We start from the raw sequence: 23,641 nt of genomic DNA on the forward strand, positions 1-23,641 counted from the left end.
AACTAAGTATTGCTTATATAAGATTGAGTAAAACAAATCGATAACTATTGATTCAATTTCATCAATTGAAAAAAATGTGGATGTAACAAGTAGTCAACACTATGGTTTACTTTAATTGAAACATTGAATTATCTCAATTTAGCTACGTATTAGATAGAGTTGGTAACAATTAATAAGTTTAGATCTAATTCAATCAACTTTTTTTTTAAATAGTGTATGTAATAAGTAGTCAACATTATGATTGACTTTAATTAAATTTCTTTAATTTAGCTAAGTATTATATATGATTGAGTAACAATTAGCAACTTTTGATTTATTTAATCTATTTTTTTATATTTTAAAAAAAAAATGTAACAAGTAGTCAATACTATGGTTGATTTTAATTGAAACATTGAATTATCTCAATTAGATATGTATTAGATAGAATTGAATAATAATTAGCAAGTTTAGATCTAATCCAATCAATTTAAACAAAAATAGTGGATGTAACAAGTAGTCAACACTATAGTTGACTTTAATTGAAACATTAAATTCCTTCAATTTAGATAATTATTAATATAAATTATTGAGTAAAATGTTTGGTAAGTTTTGATTCAATTAGTGAGTTTAGATTTAATTCAATCATTTTTTTAATGTGGATAACAAGTAGTCAATACTATGATTGACTTTAATTAAAATATTGAATTGCTTCAATTTAGCTAAGTATTATGTAAGATGGAGTAAAATGTTTGCTAAGTTTTGATTCAATTCAAGATAAAATGTACATAAAAAGTAGTCAACACTATGGTTGATTTTAATTGCAATATTGAATTATCTCAATTTAACTAAGTATTAGATACGATTGAGTAACAATAAGCATGTTCAAATCTAATTCAATCAATCTAAAAAATACAGTGGATGTACCAAGCAGTCAACACTATGGTCGATTTTAATTGAATTGAATTGCTTTCAATTTACCTAAGTATTATACATGATAGAGTAAAATGTGTGCTAAATTTTGATTTAATTCAATCTTTTTTTAAAAAAAAATATATATATATATATATATATATATATATATATATATATATAGTAGTCAATGCTATGATTGACATTAATTTAAACATTGAATTATCTCAATTAGCAAAGTATTAGATATAATTGAGTAACAATTAACAAGTTCTGATTTACTTCAATCGGTTTTCTTTTACAAAAACAGCGGATGGAACAAGTAGTCAACATTATGTTTGACTTTGAATGAAATATTTAATTTAGAAAAAAATATAGATAAGTATTATATATGATTGAGGAACAATTAATAAGTTTTTATTTAATTTAATTAATTTTTTTTAAAATGGCAAACAATATATGAAACAAGCAGTCAACATTATGATTGACTTTAATTAAAACATTAAATTATTTCAATATAGCTAAATATATTATATCGAATTGAGTAAAAGTTTTTACTAAGTTTTGATTCAACTCAATCATTTTTTCTTATAAAATAAATGAAATTTCGTCAAGAAGTAGACAAGTTTTCTATTTAATTTAGTTTTTTTTTCTTCTATTGTTTATAAGATATTTATAGTTTACATAAACATGTAGTTTGTATTGTAGACCGTATAAATAGGTTGACTGTATAACTAAATTACGTGTATGTCTATATGTATAAACATTTTAGAGGGAAAAATAAAAAAATATTTATAAAATACCAATTTATGATCTCTAAGTGTTGAAAGAATAAAAAGATTAAGCATGCTAAGTGTAATAAATGTTTTGTCTTGGAGGGAAAAGATTTAGAGGAAAATATTAACTATGGAGCCAATTCTTCGTTAAAGGTACAACAGACTTTTTAATCGAGTTGTTGCATTTTGAGTTGTGCCAAATAGCAACACCCTTCATTTTAACCATGCTGTGAAAAAAATTGCTTGGCAATAATCACGAAGTGCATTGGCTAGAGCAATCACAAAAAATAACAGAAAATGATGGGTTAGCTCAGCGTTGAAATCAAAGAGTAAACAGAGCTGACCTTTTAGATTATTGGCTGCTGACTTAATCCTTACTCAAAGACACCGACATTAATATGTAATGTAATTGAGTGTCAACTGTTGACGCTTCTTTGATATAGGCTTTAATTAAGGCTTATACTAATTAATAGACTTTTTCAAATAGGCTCTTAAGAGCTTATATTAACTTTACTTTTTCCCAAGAGGCATGATACCCTCAACTTTGACAAAAAAAATTTGGAGATCCTCCATCGAGCAGGACAAAAATTAAACAAATTAATTAAGAAAAAGAGGAGAAATCTAAATGATTTGTACATGCTAGTGACAAGAATGAACATCAAACACAATTGTGATTTGTGCCCAAGGAGTGGTTGGTACTTGGTAGCAGTCTTATTCATGGATTTATACTAAAATTCAAGTTCTACTAAGGGGGAATTCATGACGATTTTATTTCAAGTCATACTGAGGGAGAATTCAATTCTCATGCTCTTAGAGATCTAAATTCTCAAACTTACCATTTCTATAACTCATCATAGGTTGACCAAGAATTTGGCATCAAGGTCCGTCATGGTTTATCTTTTCATGATTGCAACTAATCAAGATCAATCATCATGCTTTTCCTAATTCCAATTATCTTTATTTTTATTCCAGTAAAATCAACGTCTAATTAGGACTTTAATTGACTGATCAGGTTATAAGATAAATACTAGTCCAACAAAAATTTATGCTACAAACATCATATGGCATGGTAATTGTACAGAGTTGTAATTTTCTATAGAATATGTTCTTTTCAGGGAATTTTACACCACACATTTATTTGAACCTTAATATCTTTAGGATCAAATTGATGTAATTTAGTTCCAGTGCCCTCTGGGGCAGGGAAGGTCTGGCTGTCTCACATCTACTGGGCTTTCTTTTCTTCTTTTTTTCAGCAAGAAAGTTTGTACGATTATCGATCAATTCCATTGACCAAATTTATCATAGTTTAGATTAGATAAGTAAAGAAAGGATCAACTTTCATAATGGAGGAACATAACTATATTTTGTCCTTGCCAACCTCTGTCAATACAAGTATAAGGGAATCAGAATCAGAGAGAGAGATAGGGTTATGACTTATGCACAACGGTAACCAGTCGTTGACATTTATTATTAAACTAGTTTTTGGGCACGCACTTTGTGCGTTTACACATATCAATGAATTCAAAAATTTTAAAAATTACAAAAATATTATTGAACACTATTTTGAGTTTTAAAATATAAAATAAAATACATATAAACTCCTGAAAATGATGAATGGTAATCATAGTAAGTTCACACGATCGCATTGACTACTTGACTCGTAAATAAGTCGTAATTAAACTCTTTGATATGGATATTCATTTTTTTTCATCTTCCACAGATGAATTTAGATTTTGCTTGATATGTTCTTCGTCTCTGAATCAATGTGATTTTTATTTTCAAAAAATACTTTTCTTTCTAGACAAAACAAATAAAGCAATGAGATCCATAATTTGACCAAAAAAATTACGCTTAAAATTTTAATTCGAAATGCGTTTGTAACATTTAGCCATGCATTTTTCTTCTTCATATTCTTCTAAACGCCTCCTCCTTCCCTTGTCACTAAGGATGTCTATTTATAAATCACACCATTATTTAATTTTGATATAAGTAGGAGACCATTTTAATAAATTAGACATATTAAGGATAACAAAAAAGGAATGGAAACGTATTCAATGAAATACAACCTAATTTGTGTAGATAAAACTATGGGAAGAACCTAATAACATATGTTACTTAGTAATTACCTAGAGCCTAGAGGTGTTACATAACACAGTAAAGTGCTGACCATAAAAAGACGTAAATCATAATGCTCTCCTAAAAAGAGATGATATATATATATATATATATATATATATATATATCAAACATGTAAAGACTGAAAAAATAAATGTTTATAAGATTTTGATGTATACTCACAACCAACATTCACAAATTATCACAATTACTACGGGTAAACTAATAACTTCTTGTAAAGAACAAAATCTCCAAACAAATTGTTTGTACATCACAAACATGTAGATAAATCCCAATTTGTACAAAAATTATTTTCTTCTTTACTACCACATGTCCAAGAAAAAATTAGTAGCGGAGCTAGAATTGTTCGAATTTATATAATAAATATATTAAGGGTGTTCAATATGTAATATATATCTATAATACGTAATAATTGACATGTTTACACGGTATAATTTTTCAACAAAGGATTGAACACCCTTGCTGGGCAGTGGCTCCGCCACTGACCTACGGTCTTTCAACTAAGAAAAGTTGAAAAACAAAGAACTAAGTAAAAATATATAGCATTGAAATGAAAAACAACACCAAATAGCAAATACATGTCTAGTTCGCCTTTAACCTTCTGGGAAAATTTAATTTGACACACCGAAATGACGAATACCCAGGTACCTATATGCTCCAAGTAATCTCCAACTTAGCTTGTTGAAACTCTATCAGAAGCCACTTATATATGCAACATATATATTAGAAAAAATAAAATTATATAGAACGAACAAAACCCATATCAATATCTTCCATTATAAAGAATAATCTAATTAAAATGAATAGACTGAGTCGAAGAATTACCATCTAGAAACCGTTTGTCTCCTTGTAGATGAAGTTGATATATGTATATTGTTTTATCAATAGGAACTCTTCAAATTCTAGTTTAATACTACTCCCTCCGTTCCATATTAAGTGACTATTTAGGCCTTTTATTTTGTTTCAAAATAAGTGACACTTTAGGATTTCAAGAATATTTTGAGCAGATTCTTCCAGAATTGCCCTTGTTTAAATAATCAAGATTCATTAATTATTACTCAATAACCCATGTTAACTTAAAATATAATTAGGGGGAAGTTAGTAAAAACACTCCTAATTTTCTAAGAGTGGACAATTTTTTAAGGGGTGTGCATGAGCTAAAAGAGTCACTTATTATGGAATGGAGGGAGTATTAAATAAGATCAGCTTGGTTAATGTACCCATTTAAGAAGGAATCATTTTGTTTTCACTGTTTTATGGGTTGCAACTTTTAAAATTCATCAGTTTTTTATTCTCGGGAGAAGCTTGGTTAATGAAAAGAATTAACTTAATGTACTCATTTATTAAGGAAAATAATTTTGTTTTCAAGAAAGTTCTTCAGTTTCGAATGTGCTTTACTGCAAGCTTTTCCATTTATTTGAATGACTTTCTATCTTCCATTACTTAATGAAAATGTAGTACTTTTCAATATTGAATCGTCTTTTGAAATTTAATAACATGACACAAAGAAATTAAAAACTAACAAATGTTAACTAATTATGTATAGCAATGAAAAGGCTGGCACGTAATGCTGATCAATGTACTAAATTATAAAGAGTTGCAATTATTGCTGCTAGCTCCTGTAATTAACCTTCATGTATTTAAATATTACTATTTAATATTTAATAAGATGTTTTATTTACTACATTTTGATTTAGTGCAAGGGTAAAATTGTAATCTAACTTTGAAGATATGAGCTTCCCACTTTTAGTATAATATGATGATGAATGAGAATGCAAAGTAAAAAAAACAAATTCAATTCACTCTCTCGAATGAATGCGCAGATGAGAATGCAAAGTAAAATTACCCCATTCATTCTCTAAAAGTTATTGTGCAGAATGTTACTTTTGGCCTTAATGAAAACTATTCATCTCATAACGGATGAGTTGTTTAATTCCTACCGTAACTTTAATTTCCTACAACTATAAATTGGATGCCTTCATCTATAAAAAAAACATAGAAAGAAATATCATCTCCTTTATTGTTTCTCTTTCTCAAATACTCTATCCTTCCTTGGCTTTCTTTCTTCGTGAATTTTTGGGGAATTATTTTGCACAATTCCATACTTCCAACCACTAGTGCAAGTGTTTGGGAGTGTTGTGGAACCTTGGGGAGTGACCAGCCTTAGCGATTTGCACCGGAGTCGGGCCGAAATCGCTTTCAAGGCAATGGTTTGCCACGACGCAGCAATTTAAACTGATAAGTTGATTCTATCCTTTTGTTCAATTTTCTGATTGATATTCCTAATATTTCCAACCCCAGTATGAACACAATGTATTAGTTATCAGTTTTCTTGTCCAAAGAATTACAAGAAATACATTTATATTGGCATTATTTCCAGCAGCATTTCATTGAATAGCCACTGGACAGGAGACAATTACATTGGCATGTCAAGGAATGTAGTACATTGGGTTAGGGAGCTTGAATGAGCGAATAGATGGAGAAGAACCCAACAGATCACTCCACTGGTCTCCAGAGTTGCCCACTATTCTAAACCCCTCTTCTACCATCTCATTCCTTTTCTCTGATTTATAAATTGTTGCTGATTTGCCATGGTCCTCTGAGCCCCTGCATAGCATCATTAATATACATTAATCCAAACTCAATTACCAAGGATATAGGCCTACATTAAAAAACTCATAGAAGAAAAGAAAACAGTTCTTTGATTCTTACCCTATTAGCATTTAGAAAGATTACTTAGAAACTAGAAAGGCATGATACTTTAATGCACCATTGATCAGGGTCCTCAACAGGGGTGGAGCTACATGATCAAAAGAGGGTCCAACTAATCTCAATGTTTTTGTATATAACATAGAAAATGTTGAATCTCCTTGAAATAATGGAACTTTCTAGTTTAGCTGCAAAGCTGGTCCTACAATTGCTCTAGGTTGTAGGCTTAAATCCTAGGTAGAGGACATTCTTGGATCTTTTTGAATGCCCTTGTTAGATATCCTGATTGTGACACTGGTCCTCACTAGGAAAGAAACAGTGCACATGTTCACGTAACTTTCTTTTCCACATGGAAACAATGTCCAATCACTGCAGGATTGTACACATTACTGAAACTAGTCCCACAAGCCCTTTTTCCCCAAACTCAGGCCGGCATCTATGTTTCTTAACCTCCTTTCGACACGAGGACTAGTATCCAAACCCCAAGAAGTTAATCACATGCTGTTTTTCAGACGTTGACCTAACAAACAGAAAGCATAGCATTGCAGAAAGAGAAGGAAAATATGCATGCTAATAGATTTATCTTCACTTTGTATTCACATCGTTGCACTAAGAAGTGATACTTAACTTAAAAGTGCCAAAAATGACTTTCTTGAGCAGGACAGACAGGGCGGGGCGGTGTGGGGTAGGGCAGTGCAAGTCTTGACCCGCTGAGATTTTGATCGGCCCTGTCTGCCCTGTTTAGCATTTTCCCAAAAAGTTTGCCCCGCCCCGCCCCATTAAGCCCTGTCCCGCCCTGCGCCATTTAAGTGCTCTCTTTTCTTATTTTGTTGTTCTTTTTTGTCTCTTTAACCATTCTTTTCTACTAAGTTAGTGTCCCTTGAACATTTCAAATTAGATGGATTTTCATTAAAATTCTAACAAACCAACCAAAACAAAATTTAATCAGTGAGGTTATGAGTCTCGACTTTGAATTTTGGTATAATTAAATTTTCTTATTTCAAAAGCACATATATAAAACCAATGTGATTCCTGATGAGTACATTAAAAATATGTCAACATTTATTATTTATTGTTGGAAAAACTCAAGAATGAGGATTACGTATATCAAGCTGAAAACTAGAGAAAATCTAATTGAAAAAATCAATAGCGTAGGTTTCATTATAAGAATGGAATTTACTCCCTTTTGTTTTATTACTTTAAGAAACCAGCTAGTGACAAAGTAATGTTATCCTTTTTCTGAATTTTTTTAACTTATAATTTAGATTGATAATTAACAACTGAACAAGTATAAAAAACCATGGTACTCCTACAGTCCTATTTGACAAAAAAACAAACATAAAACATAACCAGCAGAATTTTAAAGGTGAGATAGTCAAGTGAATCCCAAAAAACTGGTAGAAATTTCTGGTATACGGTACAAAACTAAGGGACAACGATAAACTACTAGGAGTAATACATTTGATTAAAAAAATTACAAATGGATTGGGCTGACCTGCCACCCGCCCTACCCCATTTAAAATTTTCAAAAATTGAGTTTAGTCCTGCCCCGCCCCTCCCCATTGGCATCTGCAGATTGTTAGCGAAGTCGTATGCAATATGGTAAACTCAGACAATTAAAACACAGAACTAAATCTACTTGCTACAGGTTCACCTAGATGAATAATGTGTCGAGATTGAGAAAACCGAAGTCTCTTTCGTTTTGAAGTCATGGAGACAAATTGCAGATATCAAAAGATCACATGCTCAGAACTACAGTATGAAGCACTATGTATAAGAGCTTTTTTTTTTTTTTTTTTTTTTTTTTTTTTTTTTCTGGTTTTATTTCATCATATTCCTTCCAATAATCATTCTGATGGATTTGACAATCTAGTTGATAAATCATCATATACATTATATGGAAAATACTCCACTTCTTACTCCTTTGGAGGAAGTCTCATGCAGAATAATTTAACTCCTTTAAATACTTGACCATAATGCTTTTATACTCAAATACTTCTACCTGGAAAAGAATTTCAGTACGCAGATAGAGAGAGACGGAAAGATAGACACACATACAAAGCAATGATTTAGGTGAGCTCTTCTAGACATGCTACTCAATATCTCAAACTATCTGCCCGTATTTGTTTATAACCTTACTCCCCATGGATTATTATCTCTACTGTTTTATTTCTTCTTGAGTTCTAGAGTTCTCTATTTCTATTTTCTTTTGGTCAAGCAATGAGATGTTTTGCTATCCTTGATAAAGGAGATGTGTTAAACATTTATACCACCAACTAACAAAACTGGCATTCTTTAGCACAGACTGGTAGGGAGAATACCGATATTTAAGATGGAAATGAACTATTTAAGCAATTTGAACGTGATTAACTAGTTATCTATTAGGTATTGCTTCATGTGTTGGTTTCTTTTGCCATGTGAATATTTTGCTGAACTAGGAATTATTAGACCTACAGTTGTTACTTTCGAAAGTTTTGGTTCCTGAACATGTCTTTAAAGCTACCGTCTACAGACCAAGCAGGGCTAAACAAGTTCCTGGAAAATGGTAGCATGTCGAATCCTTTGATAGATTTTAATTTCCATCTGTAAAATGATGAATAAACTTCAATTCCGATCCCCTGATTGAGATCAGAAAGTATAATATATGCAGCCATAACCTTAAGCAACCAACTAAGCATGACAATGATGTAAAAACAATTAATGGTGAAGTACTCATCAGACGTCCCTCTAACTAATTCATTCTTAAGGAGGAGCAATTTGATTCTTCCTAAGTTAGGTCAATGGTACCTCTAATTTGTCATACAAAACAAATTACTCCTATTTAGTATAAGAATAAATTGGATCTGAATAGTGCAGAATAGATACAAATAATTCATATAATCGATTCTAGCTCATTTTCCATTTTCAATTTCCAGTAATGAATTGATACACTTTCATTGAAATAAAATCCGAAACTACTATAACTCACCTCAGTATGAGCTTGTCCCAATCCTGAAACCCAGCATTCATCAAATTCTCGACTGTAACAATTCTGTGTCTTTCACGGCGCCCAGTAAGCAAGAAAACTTTGAATCCTAGCCTCATAACATCTTCATAAAGATTCTAACTAGACCCAATGGCTGGCGATACTCCCTTCTCAACCCATTAATCGAATTCCTCACTATCAAAAACCTCTAATCTACAAATAACCCCCACAAAAGCCTCATCAGAAAATCAACCAAAATAATCAGTAGCATACAAATATACAGAGAATTATGCTCGAATAAGATCTCATAAGCACATTCAAGATGTCTGAAAAGCTCAAGTATAACTCCAAGTGCAATGCACAAAGTTCCTTCTTTATTACTCCCTTTGTCCGAATTTATGCAGCACCATTCGAATTTTGGAAGTCAAACTTCTTACTTTTTGACCTTAAAATATACATATTTGAAAACTATGTAAAATATAACTATGTAAAATATACTATAAATCACAATAAGTACAAGGGAAAATTACAGCCAAATACCATTAGGCCATCTAGTTTACAAAATATGTACACAGTGTATTAGTAGTGTCTACTTTACACTAAATATACATATCTATACACAACATCTACCGCTAGCTGAAGTGTATAGGTAGTGTATACTTCGCCATATTGGTAAACTAGTTGGCCGAAGGGTGCATTTACTAAGTTTCCAATTAACAATTCAAAATATTTAAAAGTCATATGAAAAAATCACGATCAAAGAAAACTTTGCTTGACTCTCGAAATTTAAACAGTGCCACATAAATTGGGACATATGTATCCATCATTTGTGTTTGTAGATTGAAGCACACCTCTTTTCCTTTAATAGAAGGAAAAATAAAAATCCAATGTTGGGAAGTGTTATGAGAATGATAGCCATAAGCATGTTGGGAATAATAGGGAAGATTGGAAAGCAAAGTCTCATCAACATCAAAAACCCACACATCTTTTCCATCTCCCCCCAATTTCATGCTTTCTGCATATGCTCCAGCTTCATTAGAAACTCTATCAATTTCCATCTTACAAGCCCCACCATTAATATATTTCCTCACATAATCAGCACATTCCTCTGGAATTACTTTCCATGGGCTTAAATTATTAGCCTCCACAGCAAACCTCCAACTTGGGCACTCTAACTCAAGCTCATCCTTCAATTGGGGTTCATTCTTTTCAGGGAACTCAACAATCAATTGGGTATTAAGATTTTCATGTGCAAAGGCGAAAGTAAACAGAAACAATAAAATAAAAATTCTCATATCGGGTGTTCCCAGAAATACAGGGAGCTGAGTTCACTGTATATATACAGAGAGATGGGGTGGGTTTCGAGTATTGCAGAGATTCGATGCTTTTCCTTTCTTGATTCGTGATAATTAGAAAACCTTTTAAGGACTTTCTTAATTCTTCATTTTTTTTTTCCGTTTCAACAAGTAAAATAAAATGTGTAGATGCTATCTGTGACTGCGATTTTGGATGTAGATGGAAAAAGATGATAGAAAAGGAGAGAGTAAGAAGGTAGTAATGGAAGATAATGGAATGGGATATGCAGAGAATATGTCAAAAGTTGATACGCCTAACAGACGTAGCACTTGGCTGCCCAATCACATTGCTCCATTCCTTTGGGTCGTTAATTCTGTCTCACTTGGCCGCGCTCATTCTTTTTACTTTTTTTTTTTTTTTTTTTTTTAACCTCATTCTTATGCAAAAAATTCCTTCATATGGACTCGTCTTTAATTTTTGCCCCTCAAATCGGTGTTTATTTTCTATTTCTATTTTTTATTTAATGAAAATTTGAGGGGAAACACCGAAATAAGGGCATTTCTCTGAATTGCCCGTTCTTATGTTGCGCGGAATTTCAAGTGTTATACTCTTAAAAACCCACTAAACTATTCACGTTTTTTGTTAATTTAATATCTAAATTATGAGGTGTTGTTTTTATCCCTTGAATTTTATTTCTTCCGTCCCAATTTGAATGTCTTAATTTGATGAGGCACAAAGTTTAAGGAATAAAAGGGACTTTTGAATCATGTGGTAATAAATTAAATATGTGTGTAATGTACCAAAATGTCTTTTGAATCTTGTGGTTTTAAACTTGTCATCGTATTTATATTTGATCATTAACTTACTAAATATAAAAGATGACTCTTTTTACGCGCAAATAAGAAAGTAAAAGACACACTTAAAATCGGATTAATTTAAATAAGATTTTCTATCTAAACATCCGTGTCAAGTGACATGAAGAGTGGCCTCACTCTCTTCATTGTTTGTGCAAGTTAGAAAATAGGCCAAAGAACGCATCTATGTTACATTTTACGTGGATAATTTAGGAGGTTTCCTTCTAAGAGTTTTCTCAATTGCAATGAAACAAACATAATGAATAGGTGTGCTACAATAGAGAGGCACCGCTTATAATGAGTTAGGTTCAATTTCACTTGCGATAAACGAAATTGATATATATATATATATATATATATATAATAGATATATATATAACATGCGAGAAAGCATGATAGGGTTGTGCGCGCACACATGTTAGAATTGCTATTTTTCTTTTTTCCTATTTTTTTTGTCTTTTTCTCACATTTTCCAATTAAATATTCATTTTTCTCTTTCAAAAATGAAGGCTGAACAGTTGCATCCCTTCAGCAGCTCATACGAATGGTTACCAATTGTAATGGCATGCGTTTAAAATCTGTTTAGATTAAAAATTTCAGTTACAGTTTCACATTAATTGCCTTTTCCTATTAAGATCAATTTTCAGTTACAAAACAACTTCTCTCAATTTCAGTTTAAAATCTTCTTCTTAGCTTCTCATCTTCTATTAAATTCTTGGCCAACCAAATCTTTCTTCCAAAATTTCGCAGCAAACATTGGCAACCCCAATACTGTAGCTGACCAGATCTTTCTTCTAAAATTTCACTGCAAAAGAGCGGTGACGATTCCGACGTGCAAAATAGACTATCTTCCTGGCACCACTGTTTGCGTTGGTGGCGGTGGTCACAATTGTGAGCAACTACCTTGCGTTGGCCCCTTTGGTACAACCAAAACGTTTATATATCAATGGAAAATTTAATTTTGGGTCATTCCATTAGTGAGAACAAAATACTTATGTTTGAGTAACTTGCGAGAAATAGTGACAAAGAAGAAAGTACTTATTTTTCAAGGGGTTAAGAAAAAAAAAAACTAATCCCAATGGGGTTGGGAAGAACAAGTTTGATGGGATGGATTTAAATGAAATCAACGGTCTTTGCTATGGCGGGAAGCCGGAGATTGACCAATAAGATGACGAAGCAGACAACAAAAGAGACTTAAAAGAGGTAGTTACAATATACATAGAAGTTGCAAAAATTTACGTACTTATCTTATTAAATTATCACTTTCACCTCACTATTTGTTACCATCTCGATCCATAATCTCATTTTCTTATTGCAAATTGTTGTGAAGTTTATTAGCGACGATTTTGCCAATCGAGTTTATTTACATTCATTCATCATTTACCAAAACGCCAAGTAACTTTTTTAAAACCCCTTCAAAGATTAAGGTACTTAAGATTTGTGCATTTTTTGTTGATTTGTTATCTTTTGGATGTTTAGAAATATTAACAACATTTGTTTATTTTTTATTTTAAAAAATTGATTGTTGTGAGGAAATGCATCGAATGCTTTTGATAGTTTTGCTCTTGATTTTTTATTGTCTCATCATGATCACTTTTGGAAATTTTAATTTCAGCTAATGTTATGGTTTGATTTGCTTTTTTTAAGTTATTAAAAATTTAAGTTTCACAGAGTATATTTATGATAATGTTATGAACTTGTATGCTTCCATTATTTTTTAGGAAAAACTGAAAAATATTCTACTTTTACTAAAACCTATTGTTTTATTATTTTAAAATTAGAGTATTAAAAAAATATCATTCCATAAATTAAATTTCTGAAATTATTAAATTGGTATCAGAATGTTGTTATTTCAGATATCTTTTTGGTATCATTATGTTGTTGGGGAAATGTTGTGATGCCTTTTTTTTAATCTTGTTCTCTTGAAATTCTACCAAATTTGTATGCCCTCAAAAGATATTTAATTTTTTTTGTTGTTTACTAAACAATTTTATTTTTCTAGATACCAGAAGAAAGGCTATTAGCTACTAGCCTGTCAAACAATACAATGCAAGGGAATCAAAGATGTGTTAAGATTTTACAATCTCAAATTTTCTTCTTCATAACACGTGCTTCAAAAGAGAAGAATTCAATGAATAATGATAGTGGAAAAGAAATCGCTCAAATTGTGCGAGGATAGAGTGATGAAGAACATGAAACCCTCTTTGACCTTAGAGAAAAAGAGTTATCGATTGACACTATGAACATAGCAACGAGCCAGGGAGGACATTGAAGTTTGTTAAATAAATATTCTTACAACTATTTAGTTATGTCCATTAAGTTAATTAGATGCATCAAAAACGCTTTGCTTTTACCACTTATATTACTCTTTTTATCCCTTTATAGTATGAAACTTAAATGGAAACTTGAGTTTAAATATAGACTTTTAGTATGCAAATTGTATGTGTTCATTTTACTAATTGTCAGTTCATGCACATTAATTAAATCATTATCTTCTAAAGATTTTAAGTAAAGAAATCTTCACATCCTTGTTTGCATAATCTTAGTACAAGATTGACAATAATATTTCTAAATAGCATTTAAATAGAAAGGCAGGGCGAGAAGTTTAAAATTACATAATTTTTTCTATGAAATAAGAGTTAGTTTCCCTTCACTGTGGGAAATTCTATTTATTTTAATTTGATATTTTATTTTATTTTTTGCATATGTAGTATTCCCTTATACATTTGATTTATTATCTTATTTATCTTTGACTAAGATTAGATACTTTTATATTTTGTATTATAGTTTTTATAATTTCTTTTACATAAATTAAATTTACAGAGGTCACAATCCATGATCGTCACTGGTTTTAGACAGTAATATTCCTTATTGAAATATAATTAGTCATAATCTATTTTTTTGGGTAGTTAATCAAAACTTATTTCATTTGCGATTAGATACAAAACCAAACCATGGAGCATGTAATGAGGCAAGCCCACAAATCTTCCCCAATAACTATTACTCCAAATATCACTACTCAAAAAGAAGGGGGAAATAAAGAGGAAAGAATCTCGATGGAACACAAAGGAAGCAATTCTAATTTCTTAGTAAAGTCAATGATGTGAAGCGGAATTCTTCCCCTTGAGACCTTTCTTAATTTCTATTGATTTTCTTTTACCTCTTTGTTTAAGAAACCACAAGACTATCGTAATTTGGAAAAACAAAAACAATATGTATATATTATGAAAATGCTTTAATCTGTTATATAGATGTTTAGTGCAACGTTAATTAGTTCAATCGGTTCCTGTTCTTTTGTTTCTCTTTTGTTATCCATGCTCTAGTTGTCCAGTTTTAATTGTGCATGGTGCGTGGAGTCCTACATTGATTAAGGGAGTCAGTCATGGTCGGGTTATATATATTATCTTGTCCGATCTTCACCCATGAGCTTAACTTTTGGGTATAGTTAAGCCTAATGTCCATTTTTCACAGTACTATTAACTTTTAAAAAAAAAAAAAATTAGTTCAGCTCTGCTAGAATCATATAGTATAGTACTCCTTATGTGTTTCTAGCTTTTAACACCACAATGTTGCACCATTAAAGAACGAAACAGAACATTCCACCAGCCAAAGCTTCTTCAACACTACCACTTAAATAAAAGAATAAGTACACCATTACGTACTGTAACCAAGAAGTAAGCTTATATGCACTTGTTGCTCTTTCATCACTTAAATCTCACATCTTTTACAGCCAAATGTCATTGGTCACAAAATCTGCTCAAATAGTAGCCTATTTCGTTTTCCTGTAAAATTACTATTAACCCCACATTCTTCAAAGTTCATGGGCGATATTCATTTCGCCAAATTCAAGGGAAAATTTGACCTTTTCCTTTTGTACAAAATACTCAGTTGTTGGAAAGTCTTCATTGTTTAGTCAATAAGGGCAAATCTAGCCTATTTTTGTAATGGCAAACCTAGATCCTTTAGTAAAGTGTACGCACAAATTTGGAATGTAATAAGATTCTTCAATTATATGCCTTCTGAATATTTGGTGTTTCTTCTGGATCAAAGTTGGACAGGCAAGTTGCTGAATGTGTCTCAAGTTAATAAATCACAAGGACAAGCTTGGAGACAGACTTGAATGCTAATCCAACATTTTGATGCTTCTGGAGTCATAGTCACTTCAAGTATTAATTAACTGAGTCCGGAGCCAAATTTTTTTACAGTTACACAAAATCTCTTTTTTTTTTTTAAACCCAAATGGTATTTTCGCCTCACGAAATGCAACAAATTTTGTTTTTTTTTTTTAAAAAAGGAAAATATTAAAGGAAATGGTTATTTTAAGTTATTTTAAGTTTTTAACCGTTAAAAACTTCAAATAACCATTTTCCTTAATATTTTCTTCCCCAACGTCTCTCTCTATTCTCTTCCTATTTATACACCACAACCCCTTCTCCTCCACCATATATTAGAAATTTCAAGAATTCCTCCATTAAATTTCTTCTCTTTGCCATCAATTTTTCTTCCTTTCCATTAATCTTTGAACCAATGATTTATAATACTAGACTTGTTGAAAAAATTTTGTCTTCTCCATTGTTTAGTCAAAATTTTAAAAAAATTCGCATAAATTTCAACTTTTGTTAAGAATTAAAAAAGTTAGCCGACCCTAAGATACTTATGCCTTGTCATTTTAAGACATGTGGTCCGGCAAACCTTGATAATTCCTTCACAAAGTTATGTAGTAAAGTTTGCCCATACGCAATTATCAAACTTTGGATACTTATCATAAGATTCTTCAAGCATATATATGTATTTGTCATTCCAAACTAATTATATTGTATAGGTGTTAATCTCATTAACGTGAGATACTAACTACTATTCGCTTAATTCAACAATTTATTGTTAGGTTTTGAAGTATATATACGAAGATCCACACGAATCAAGAATATTGATTTGTTAATTTCTTTGGGATATAACTTAATTACCACAAACTCACCGTCATGGACGCAAAGTTTTATGGTTACTTTAAATTTAATAGACAGACTTATATTCCGTTGTTGACATATCGCTTTGATGTCTCAAGTCAATTCATACTTATGTTAATTGTTGTTAATTTGTAAACCGAGATTAAGCTGTGAGTCAATATCTCGATAAGAAGATTAAAATGCTTAACTGCTCTCTATATTTAGATGCAAAAAAGTTTTATAAAGCAGACTTATTTAATTTATCTAACTTTGATGAAAAAAAAAAAAAAAAAAGCAAATAAATTTGTTAACCAATTATCAACAACATGGATCCCTCAACCAAAGCCTTGTATATATGTATTTATCTTCCAATAGATGGGTTGCATTGTATAGCAACATTTAATTGTTAACAGCTCATAGGCACGAACCCATTGCGATTAACGTGAGATACTAACTATATTCGCTAATTCGAACAATTTATCTTAGGTTTTCACTATCAATCAAGATGCTTGATTTGTTAATTTCTATACTTCAATCAATCAATCAATCAAGAACAAAACCAAATGATTTTAAAACTTAATTTGTCTAGGCTCATGATGTTAGAAATTTGTTTTGACAATTGTATTAAATGGTGCACTACTACTTCGAACGTGGTAAACTGGTAATTATAGAAGGTAGCATCTTTGGGCTTGAAAACAAAACTCACCACAAGGATAGTGAGTTTAACAAATGGCATTTACTGTTGACAAATGCAACAATTTTTTATTTTTTTAATTTCGCTTTTAATATAAAAAAAAATTAAAAAAAATTGCCTTCCCATCTGAACAAATTTTTTTTTTAATTTCGAGAAAAAAAAAAAAAAAAAAACAAATTTGGCCAACATTGCACGAAATACCCATTTGAAAAAAAGTATACATCTTAATGGTCAAAGAAGCCATTTTGCTAATTAACTGCTCTCTGATGCAAATTTTATACTTATTTAATTTATGTTTGTGAAAAAAAAAAAAAAAAACCTTAACCAAACAACAAAATGGAGCCCTCAACCAAAGGTGAGAATGAATTTATCTAATAGATGAGCAACATTTTAACAGCTCATAGCGCGATGGCACTAACAATATTCCTACTGCTTTTCTATACTTCAATCAAGATGCTTTTTCTATACTTCAATCAATCAAGAACAAGACCAAATGATTTATTAATTTGTCCCATGATGTTAGAAATTTGATTCCAATTGTGCAAGGTGCACTCATTAACGTGGTAATTATAGAAGGTAGCAAAAACAATTTCACTTTTTCTTCCTGTGAGTTTAACAAAATACAATTACTGTTGACAATAGCCCAGTTGCCTGTTCAACAAAATTGCCTTCTGCAGGAGAAAAAAAAAAAAGATGCTCAAATTAGCTATATACATCTTAGCAAGAGGCTATTCTATCCTAGAAAGCGTCCTACATAACCAGCTACAAAACTATCTCGAACATTCTCAGATCTCCGAGCTCCGTGCACAACTCTTAAGTAGGGAAAATATGATACCACTCCACAATGAATACCCAGTTTGTTCCTTCTGCAAGGTGCTCATTAGCTTTCAAAACAGCCAGGTGCATACCCAGTTTGTTCCTTCTGCAAGGTGCTCATTAGCTTTCAAAACAGCCAGGTGCAGAAGGCAAAATCCCTTTGATGCACACTCTTGAGGGAGGCTTCTATAGATTTTCACAATTAAGTTTAGACTAATGAGTTCAGAGATATTGCCGTAAGCTTTCACCACTCATCGATTCCATCTCCTTCAGAATTTCTTGTGCAAGAGACTTGACAGGAAGCTCAACATCTTCAAGCAGTTCCCCCAGGAAGGGAATGGTCTCGGCCAACAAGACCAGATATTCTTCTTTCAGATTCTCCACAAGATACTTGACAATTCTCAACCCCAAAATTCGGGAGCGCAACTTCTCGCTGCGAGTTTGCATCAGCACCTGTATAGATAGTGTGAACAGTCAAAATCTCTTTTTGAAATATTATAAAGCACACCTACGGAGCGAATGAATGATCCTATGAGGAAGAGACATAGGTGGCAGGTTTTTGCAGAAAAGGCGCGTAAATTGATAAACCACAAATAAATCCTACCATTTCATACATTTATCCAATTTGGCAGGTCACAAGAAGTAATGTCTCAGGTGCAATGAATAGAGGAGAATTTGATGATTAAACAGAAATGAGAAACTATAACCAGGCAGGCTCAAATTTTTTGGTAATTCCCACAACATATAAGCATGGGTTTTAGTTTGCCCTTTGTATTGTATTTAGTATTATTCTTCTTTTTTTTTTTTTTTTTTTAATAACCATGGTGTCCGTCAGCTTGCTCGCAACCTCGGCTAATTCCATCTGATACCTGCCACCTCCCACCAGGAACAGGTTCCAGGTAACTCTGCCCACCAATGCTAGGGCAGATGGGTCGAAATCACCTAGTGTTTTTTCTCGGCTGGGTTTGAACCTAAGACCTCATGGTTCTCAACCCACTTCATTGACCACTATGCCATACCCTTGGGTTGTATTTAGAATTATTCTCAAATGCAACAATGAACAAACCAAATGTAGAATTAAGAAGATTTTGGATGCAATTAGTTCAAACGACTTGCATAGAAGAAATTTTTTTCACATCTTATAGCAGCCCAAACCAACAGCATGACAGCAACAGCAAAGGTTGACAACTTGGAGGGCCATTTTAAGCACTACCAAAGAGCTAAAACATTTAACCATAAAAGAAATGTCGAATTGATCTCAGATAACAGCTGGAGAGGACAACAAGAAAGCAAACACAGAATCTATAGTTCCTCTCATACTTCTAAACAGAGGGATTCTGGGGAGTCACTACGGTAGGAGCTTATACAGATAAATATATATGAAACATACTTAATCCCAGGAATTTATCCACTGTGATACAGATTCACAGAACTGAAAATAGATAAATAGTAGTATGCAATAAACAGTTGTACAAGTAAATTTAGTAATCACCTCGTGGTTTAGCGGCTTCCAGAGGAGATCAGAACCAGCAGTTACAGCCATCTGACCAACACATGCAACTAATATATCATCAACTTCTCCCACTGATGGCACGTTGGGGTATTGCACCAGGGTGGCTGGTGGGTCTGTTACAAGCTGTGACACTATTGGTTTTAAAAGAACCTAATGAAACACCAGGAATGTCAGTCGACTGAGGGAAATACAAAACAACAGTTGGAAATATTTATTCCACTTTAAGTTGTACAGTTGGACAGCTACAAGAACCTAACTTCTGCTCATACAACCTTTATTGAGTACAACATACATTTTTCACACCTTATATTACCAAACACATTTTCAACTAATTGCATGCAGAGCAACTTGTATTCAGCAAAATCATAACAGAAAATTAAGGCAAAAATGTTGGATGAAACAAATAAACACTGATTTGTGACAAGCCAGCCACTGTTTTTCATTCCGGCATAGAAAGTCAATCTGGTTGTATTAAGCAAGAACTGACAATTAAGAATGAGCTCTCCAAACTACCGATAACAATTGAAGCTAGCTTACAAATACCAAATCAAGGGATAATCTATCAACATTAGCGGCAATCAAAAAGGAACTTATTCATTAAGGTTCCCCTTACACAAACGTATAGGCAGACAATGGACCAGATGGAAAATGGTAGAAGAATATCACGTATATGAAAACTACTTGTTTTACTAGATCAAACAGTAAATGCAAACACTGATTTAGTAAGCTTCAACAAATATGCAGTTAACAGAGGAAAAAGCGTACGGAGTCCAACTTGCCTGAAAATTTGCTGAGTCTAGAAACTTCAGGGTCCCAGTGTCATACAGGAAAGATTTATGCAGGGAGGACAAAATCAAAGCTCTCAGATGCCACAAACCGATGGACAACCCACCATCGGTATCCTTCTTCCTGCTGCTGCTTTCCTGAAGCTTGACCTTTTTCTTCTTGTGGTTTAGAGCCGATTCTGCATCTTCAGCATCCATGAGATGTCTCACACAGCCATCAAGCAAGTGCTTGAAGTTTGGTACAAACAACGATCTGAGGTGAAACATAAATATCAATATTCTAATTCTCTAAGAAATATTGACAACCATTTTATAAGAGTGCTGTTGCATCTCAAACTTTTTCCTAGATAATAAGTATCACTTCATAAGAGTACTGTTGCAATAATCTCAAAATTTTCCTAGATAGTCGCTCAACCAGAAAAGAGCCAAGGTGATATAATACACAAGGAGTTCCAACCTAAAGACTTGCGCAACGAAGGAAAGGAAAAGAAAAAGAGGAGAAGAGTCATATAAAACAACTTTTGCATGGAAGCTTGTGGTGGGCGGCCAAAAACAAACTGAACCTTGTTGTCCATCAGCTAAAACTACTATTATTTCAGGGTACTAGTATCAGTCCCGTTTTTAGAAGTCCTCTTATAATGAGTTGTAGAAATTTCTGAGGGTACTACCGAAATCTAAGCAAACGCAGGCTCTTCACCCCTCAAAAAAGTGGTTGAAACCTGAAAGAGGGATGAGGTGGGGTTAGGTAACAGCAGTGTGTGAGGCAGCGAGTGGGGAGGAATAGGAATGGGTGATATGCCAAATGCATCTAATAAATGTCGCAGTGTCACCCTGTAATCTTCAGTATCTGGTCCTGGAAATTTCAATCTTTCCGTCAAAGTCTTCATCCACATAAGATCTACAGCAACTTGCAGTGCTGTACTGGCTGTGTCTCATAACTAAATTAAATGATAAGAATAAGTGAAAATGGATTTGAAAAAAACAAGGTGCCGATGACTCACCTATGGCTTTCAGCTAGACTGTTAACCAAGCCATAGAAGGCAATAGAGCGATCAATACTTTTGGTCCCTGCATTTTCATTTTCTTCAACAATAGACTCTGACCATTCAATACTCCTCGTGAAAAGAGGCTTGAACATTTTTTCTGTAAGTTTCATGGTAAGCGCCACCACCGTATTGATGACATTCTTCTCAACAGCATCAATATTTCTAACAGCAGCAGGGTGCTGACGTCGCAGATCAAGAGCTTGTAAGCATAAATCAAAAATCCTTACATGATAGGCACCAACCGATGATCTATCCATAGCAGCCACAAGGTTTTGTATCATTTCAAAAGCAATCGATACACTAGAATCCCCAAACAGAATTGCATCAGAATATGCCCTCAGCAATGGAGAAAGTAAAAGACGAACCTGCTCAATCAATGAATAGGAGTTTATGGTAACATTCAGAGTATACTGCATATATAAATTAAACCATAAGAAGAAATGCAATAGATGAAACTTACAGGGACTCTTTCAGTGATTAGCTTTCGTACAGAATCAGCTTTCAGCTTCAGTTTTAGTTCTGACGTGGAAGTGTACTGAGGCTTCAATAACATTAGTTCCAATATATCACCAAGATATGGATTTAAAAAGCCACCAAGCTTGTTTGCAACTGCCTCTAGGGCGAGCAAAATAGACATAAAGACGGAATCATTCTGAACTGATGAAACAATGGAAGCATCACCATCAGTTTGCTTGGTTTCTGCTGTTCCAGTTGACAAAGCATTGCGAGATTGCCTAATCATGCCTTCCATGACAAAAGGCAGCTGAGGGAGCGCCTTTGGCCCTAGCACATTAATCAAGGCACCAGCTGTACGAAGGCAACTGGAAGAAAGGGCAGAATTGTCCGCACAGATACTTTTACTAACAGAATCTAAGCACACGCTAAATACTGAATTATCTGAAGGAAACCTATTTGCTAAAACTTCCAATGTTGACACTGCTGCCAGTTTCAAAGAACTACTTGATTCACTCTGTGGGTTAACTAATTTTAATATCTCAAGACACACAGTGTCCAGCGATTGCAAAGAATTCTCGTCCAGATGAAACCATGAACTCCTTGAACTAAAAGCTGGACCCCTTTTTTCATGCTTTAAGCCAACAAACCCAGTATCCTTCACTGTCTCAGACAAGGTTCCAAGAGCCTGTTTATAGAAGAAAGAGACCAAAATAGCTTCTTTATCAACAAAATGAACACCAAAACAGCTTAACAGGACAAATTCCAATAAAATCCCTTTCACATGCCACATGGTAATATACATTTATTTCAGAGAATGAGAGTGAATCAATTAGACTGTTTCCAACATGAAATAGGCCCAAATGCTGAAATCATTTTAAGTTTAAGCACGTTGAAAAAAAAAAAATTAACTAATGTAAATCTATAACAATTTGCTCGATGCACCATGTAAGACATGGAACGTGCCTAAGCTCTCAAAGATAGCAGCCGCCACAAGTGTAAATGATGCTTCATGACCACAAATTCTTTCTTCTAAATAAATATGACAAGGATAAGTGTCTATATTACCTTCCTTCTCACAGATTTATCCACATGACCCAGCAATTGAACAATTACTTTGAAGTATACGGAGGGTGTAAGTCGTTTTGTAATAACACTCAAAGCAGTATTCATATATTCCTTTAGCTCCTTCCGGAAAGCAGAAAGAACACCAATCTGCTTTCTTTTGGCGTCAACAAGTTGAAGATGACAAACAATTTCCTTCAAGATAGCCCCAACTGTCAACTGCACCAGCAACAAAAATAGAAGTGTTAAAGAAAAGAAATATGCAAATGCACAACAACAAACAACAGCAAACGCTGTCATGTCGTTGAGTAATCAATTCTCAGTATAAAAGGCATTTTATCTCAGTATAAGTTGCACCACTGCCATCATATATGAAAGAGTTGGTTTTTTATGTGATAGAAAAAATCATGTGTTGGATAATTTTCTATTACTTGGAGCCAAAGGATACATTGCTTGGAGCCAAAGAATGCCAAGATGTGGAGGAGAATTGAAGAGCTCATGTAGCACACTTGAAGCCCAAGTCATTTTAAGACTATAAAATGAGAGGAATTCTAATTTGCTTTTTAGCATCCCAAAAATTCATAATCTTTTATTAGTGGTGAGGAAGTTGAGAGAGCAATTCTCTTAGGTGTAATTGGATCTCTCCCCCTTTTTTTTTAATAATATAAAGAAGTTCCCTGGGCGGGATCATTTTGATCCAAA

At 32.9% G+C, this 23,641-nt stretch overlaps 1 protein-coding gene and 1 pseudogene across 3 annotated transcripts in view; both read right to left on the reverse strand.

The window, feature by feature from the left end:
• Positions 1 to 5,813: 5,813 nt before the first annotated feature.
• On the reverse strand, positions 5,814 to 11,215 carry LOC132056715 (acid phosphatase 1-like; annotated as a pseudogene).
• A 7,084-nt stretch (positions 11,216 to 18,299) lies between these two features.
• LOC132056716 (uncharacterized protein At3g06530) overlaps positions 18,300 to 23,641 on the reverse strand; it is a 30,911-nt gene continuing 25,569 nt past the window's right edge. For all 3 annotated transcript variants that reach the window (XM_059449027.1, XM_059449028.1, XM_059449026.1), the window contains exons 34-39: positions 22,943 to 23,158; positions 21,882 to 22,562; positions 21,377 to 21,786; positions 20,370 to 20,628; positions 19,570 to 19,740; positions 18,300 to 18,530 (exon numbers count right to left, since the gene is read on the reverse strand). In XM_059449027.1, coding sequence (XP_059305010.1) covers positions 18,300 to 18,530; positions 19,570 to 19,740; positions 20,370 to 20,628; positions 21,377 to 21,786; positions 21,882 to 22,562; positions 22,943 to 23,158 — 1,968 coding nt within the window. The remainder of the gene's footprint in view (positions 18,531 to 19,569; positions 19,741 to 20,369; positions 20,629 to 21,376; positions 21,787 to 21,881; positions 22,563 to 22,942; positions 23,159 to 23,641) is intronic.

Source organism: Lycium ferocissimum, chromosome 5 (genome assembly GCF_029784015.1).
Source record: "Lycium ferocissimum isolate CSIRO_LF1 chromosome 5, AGI_CSIRO_Lferr_CH_V1, whole genome shotgun sequence".
NCBI lineage: Eukaryota > Viridiplantae > Streptophyta > Magnoliopsida > Solanales > Solanaceae > Lycium > Lycium ferocissimum.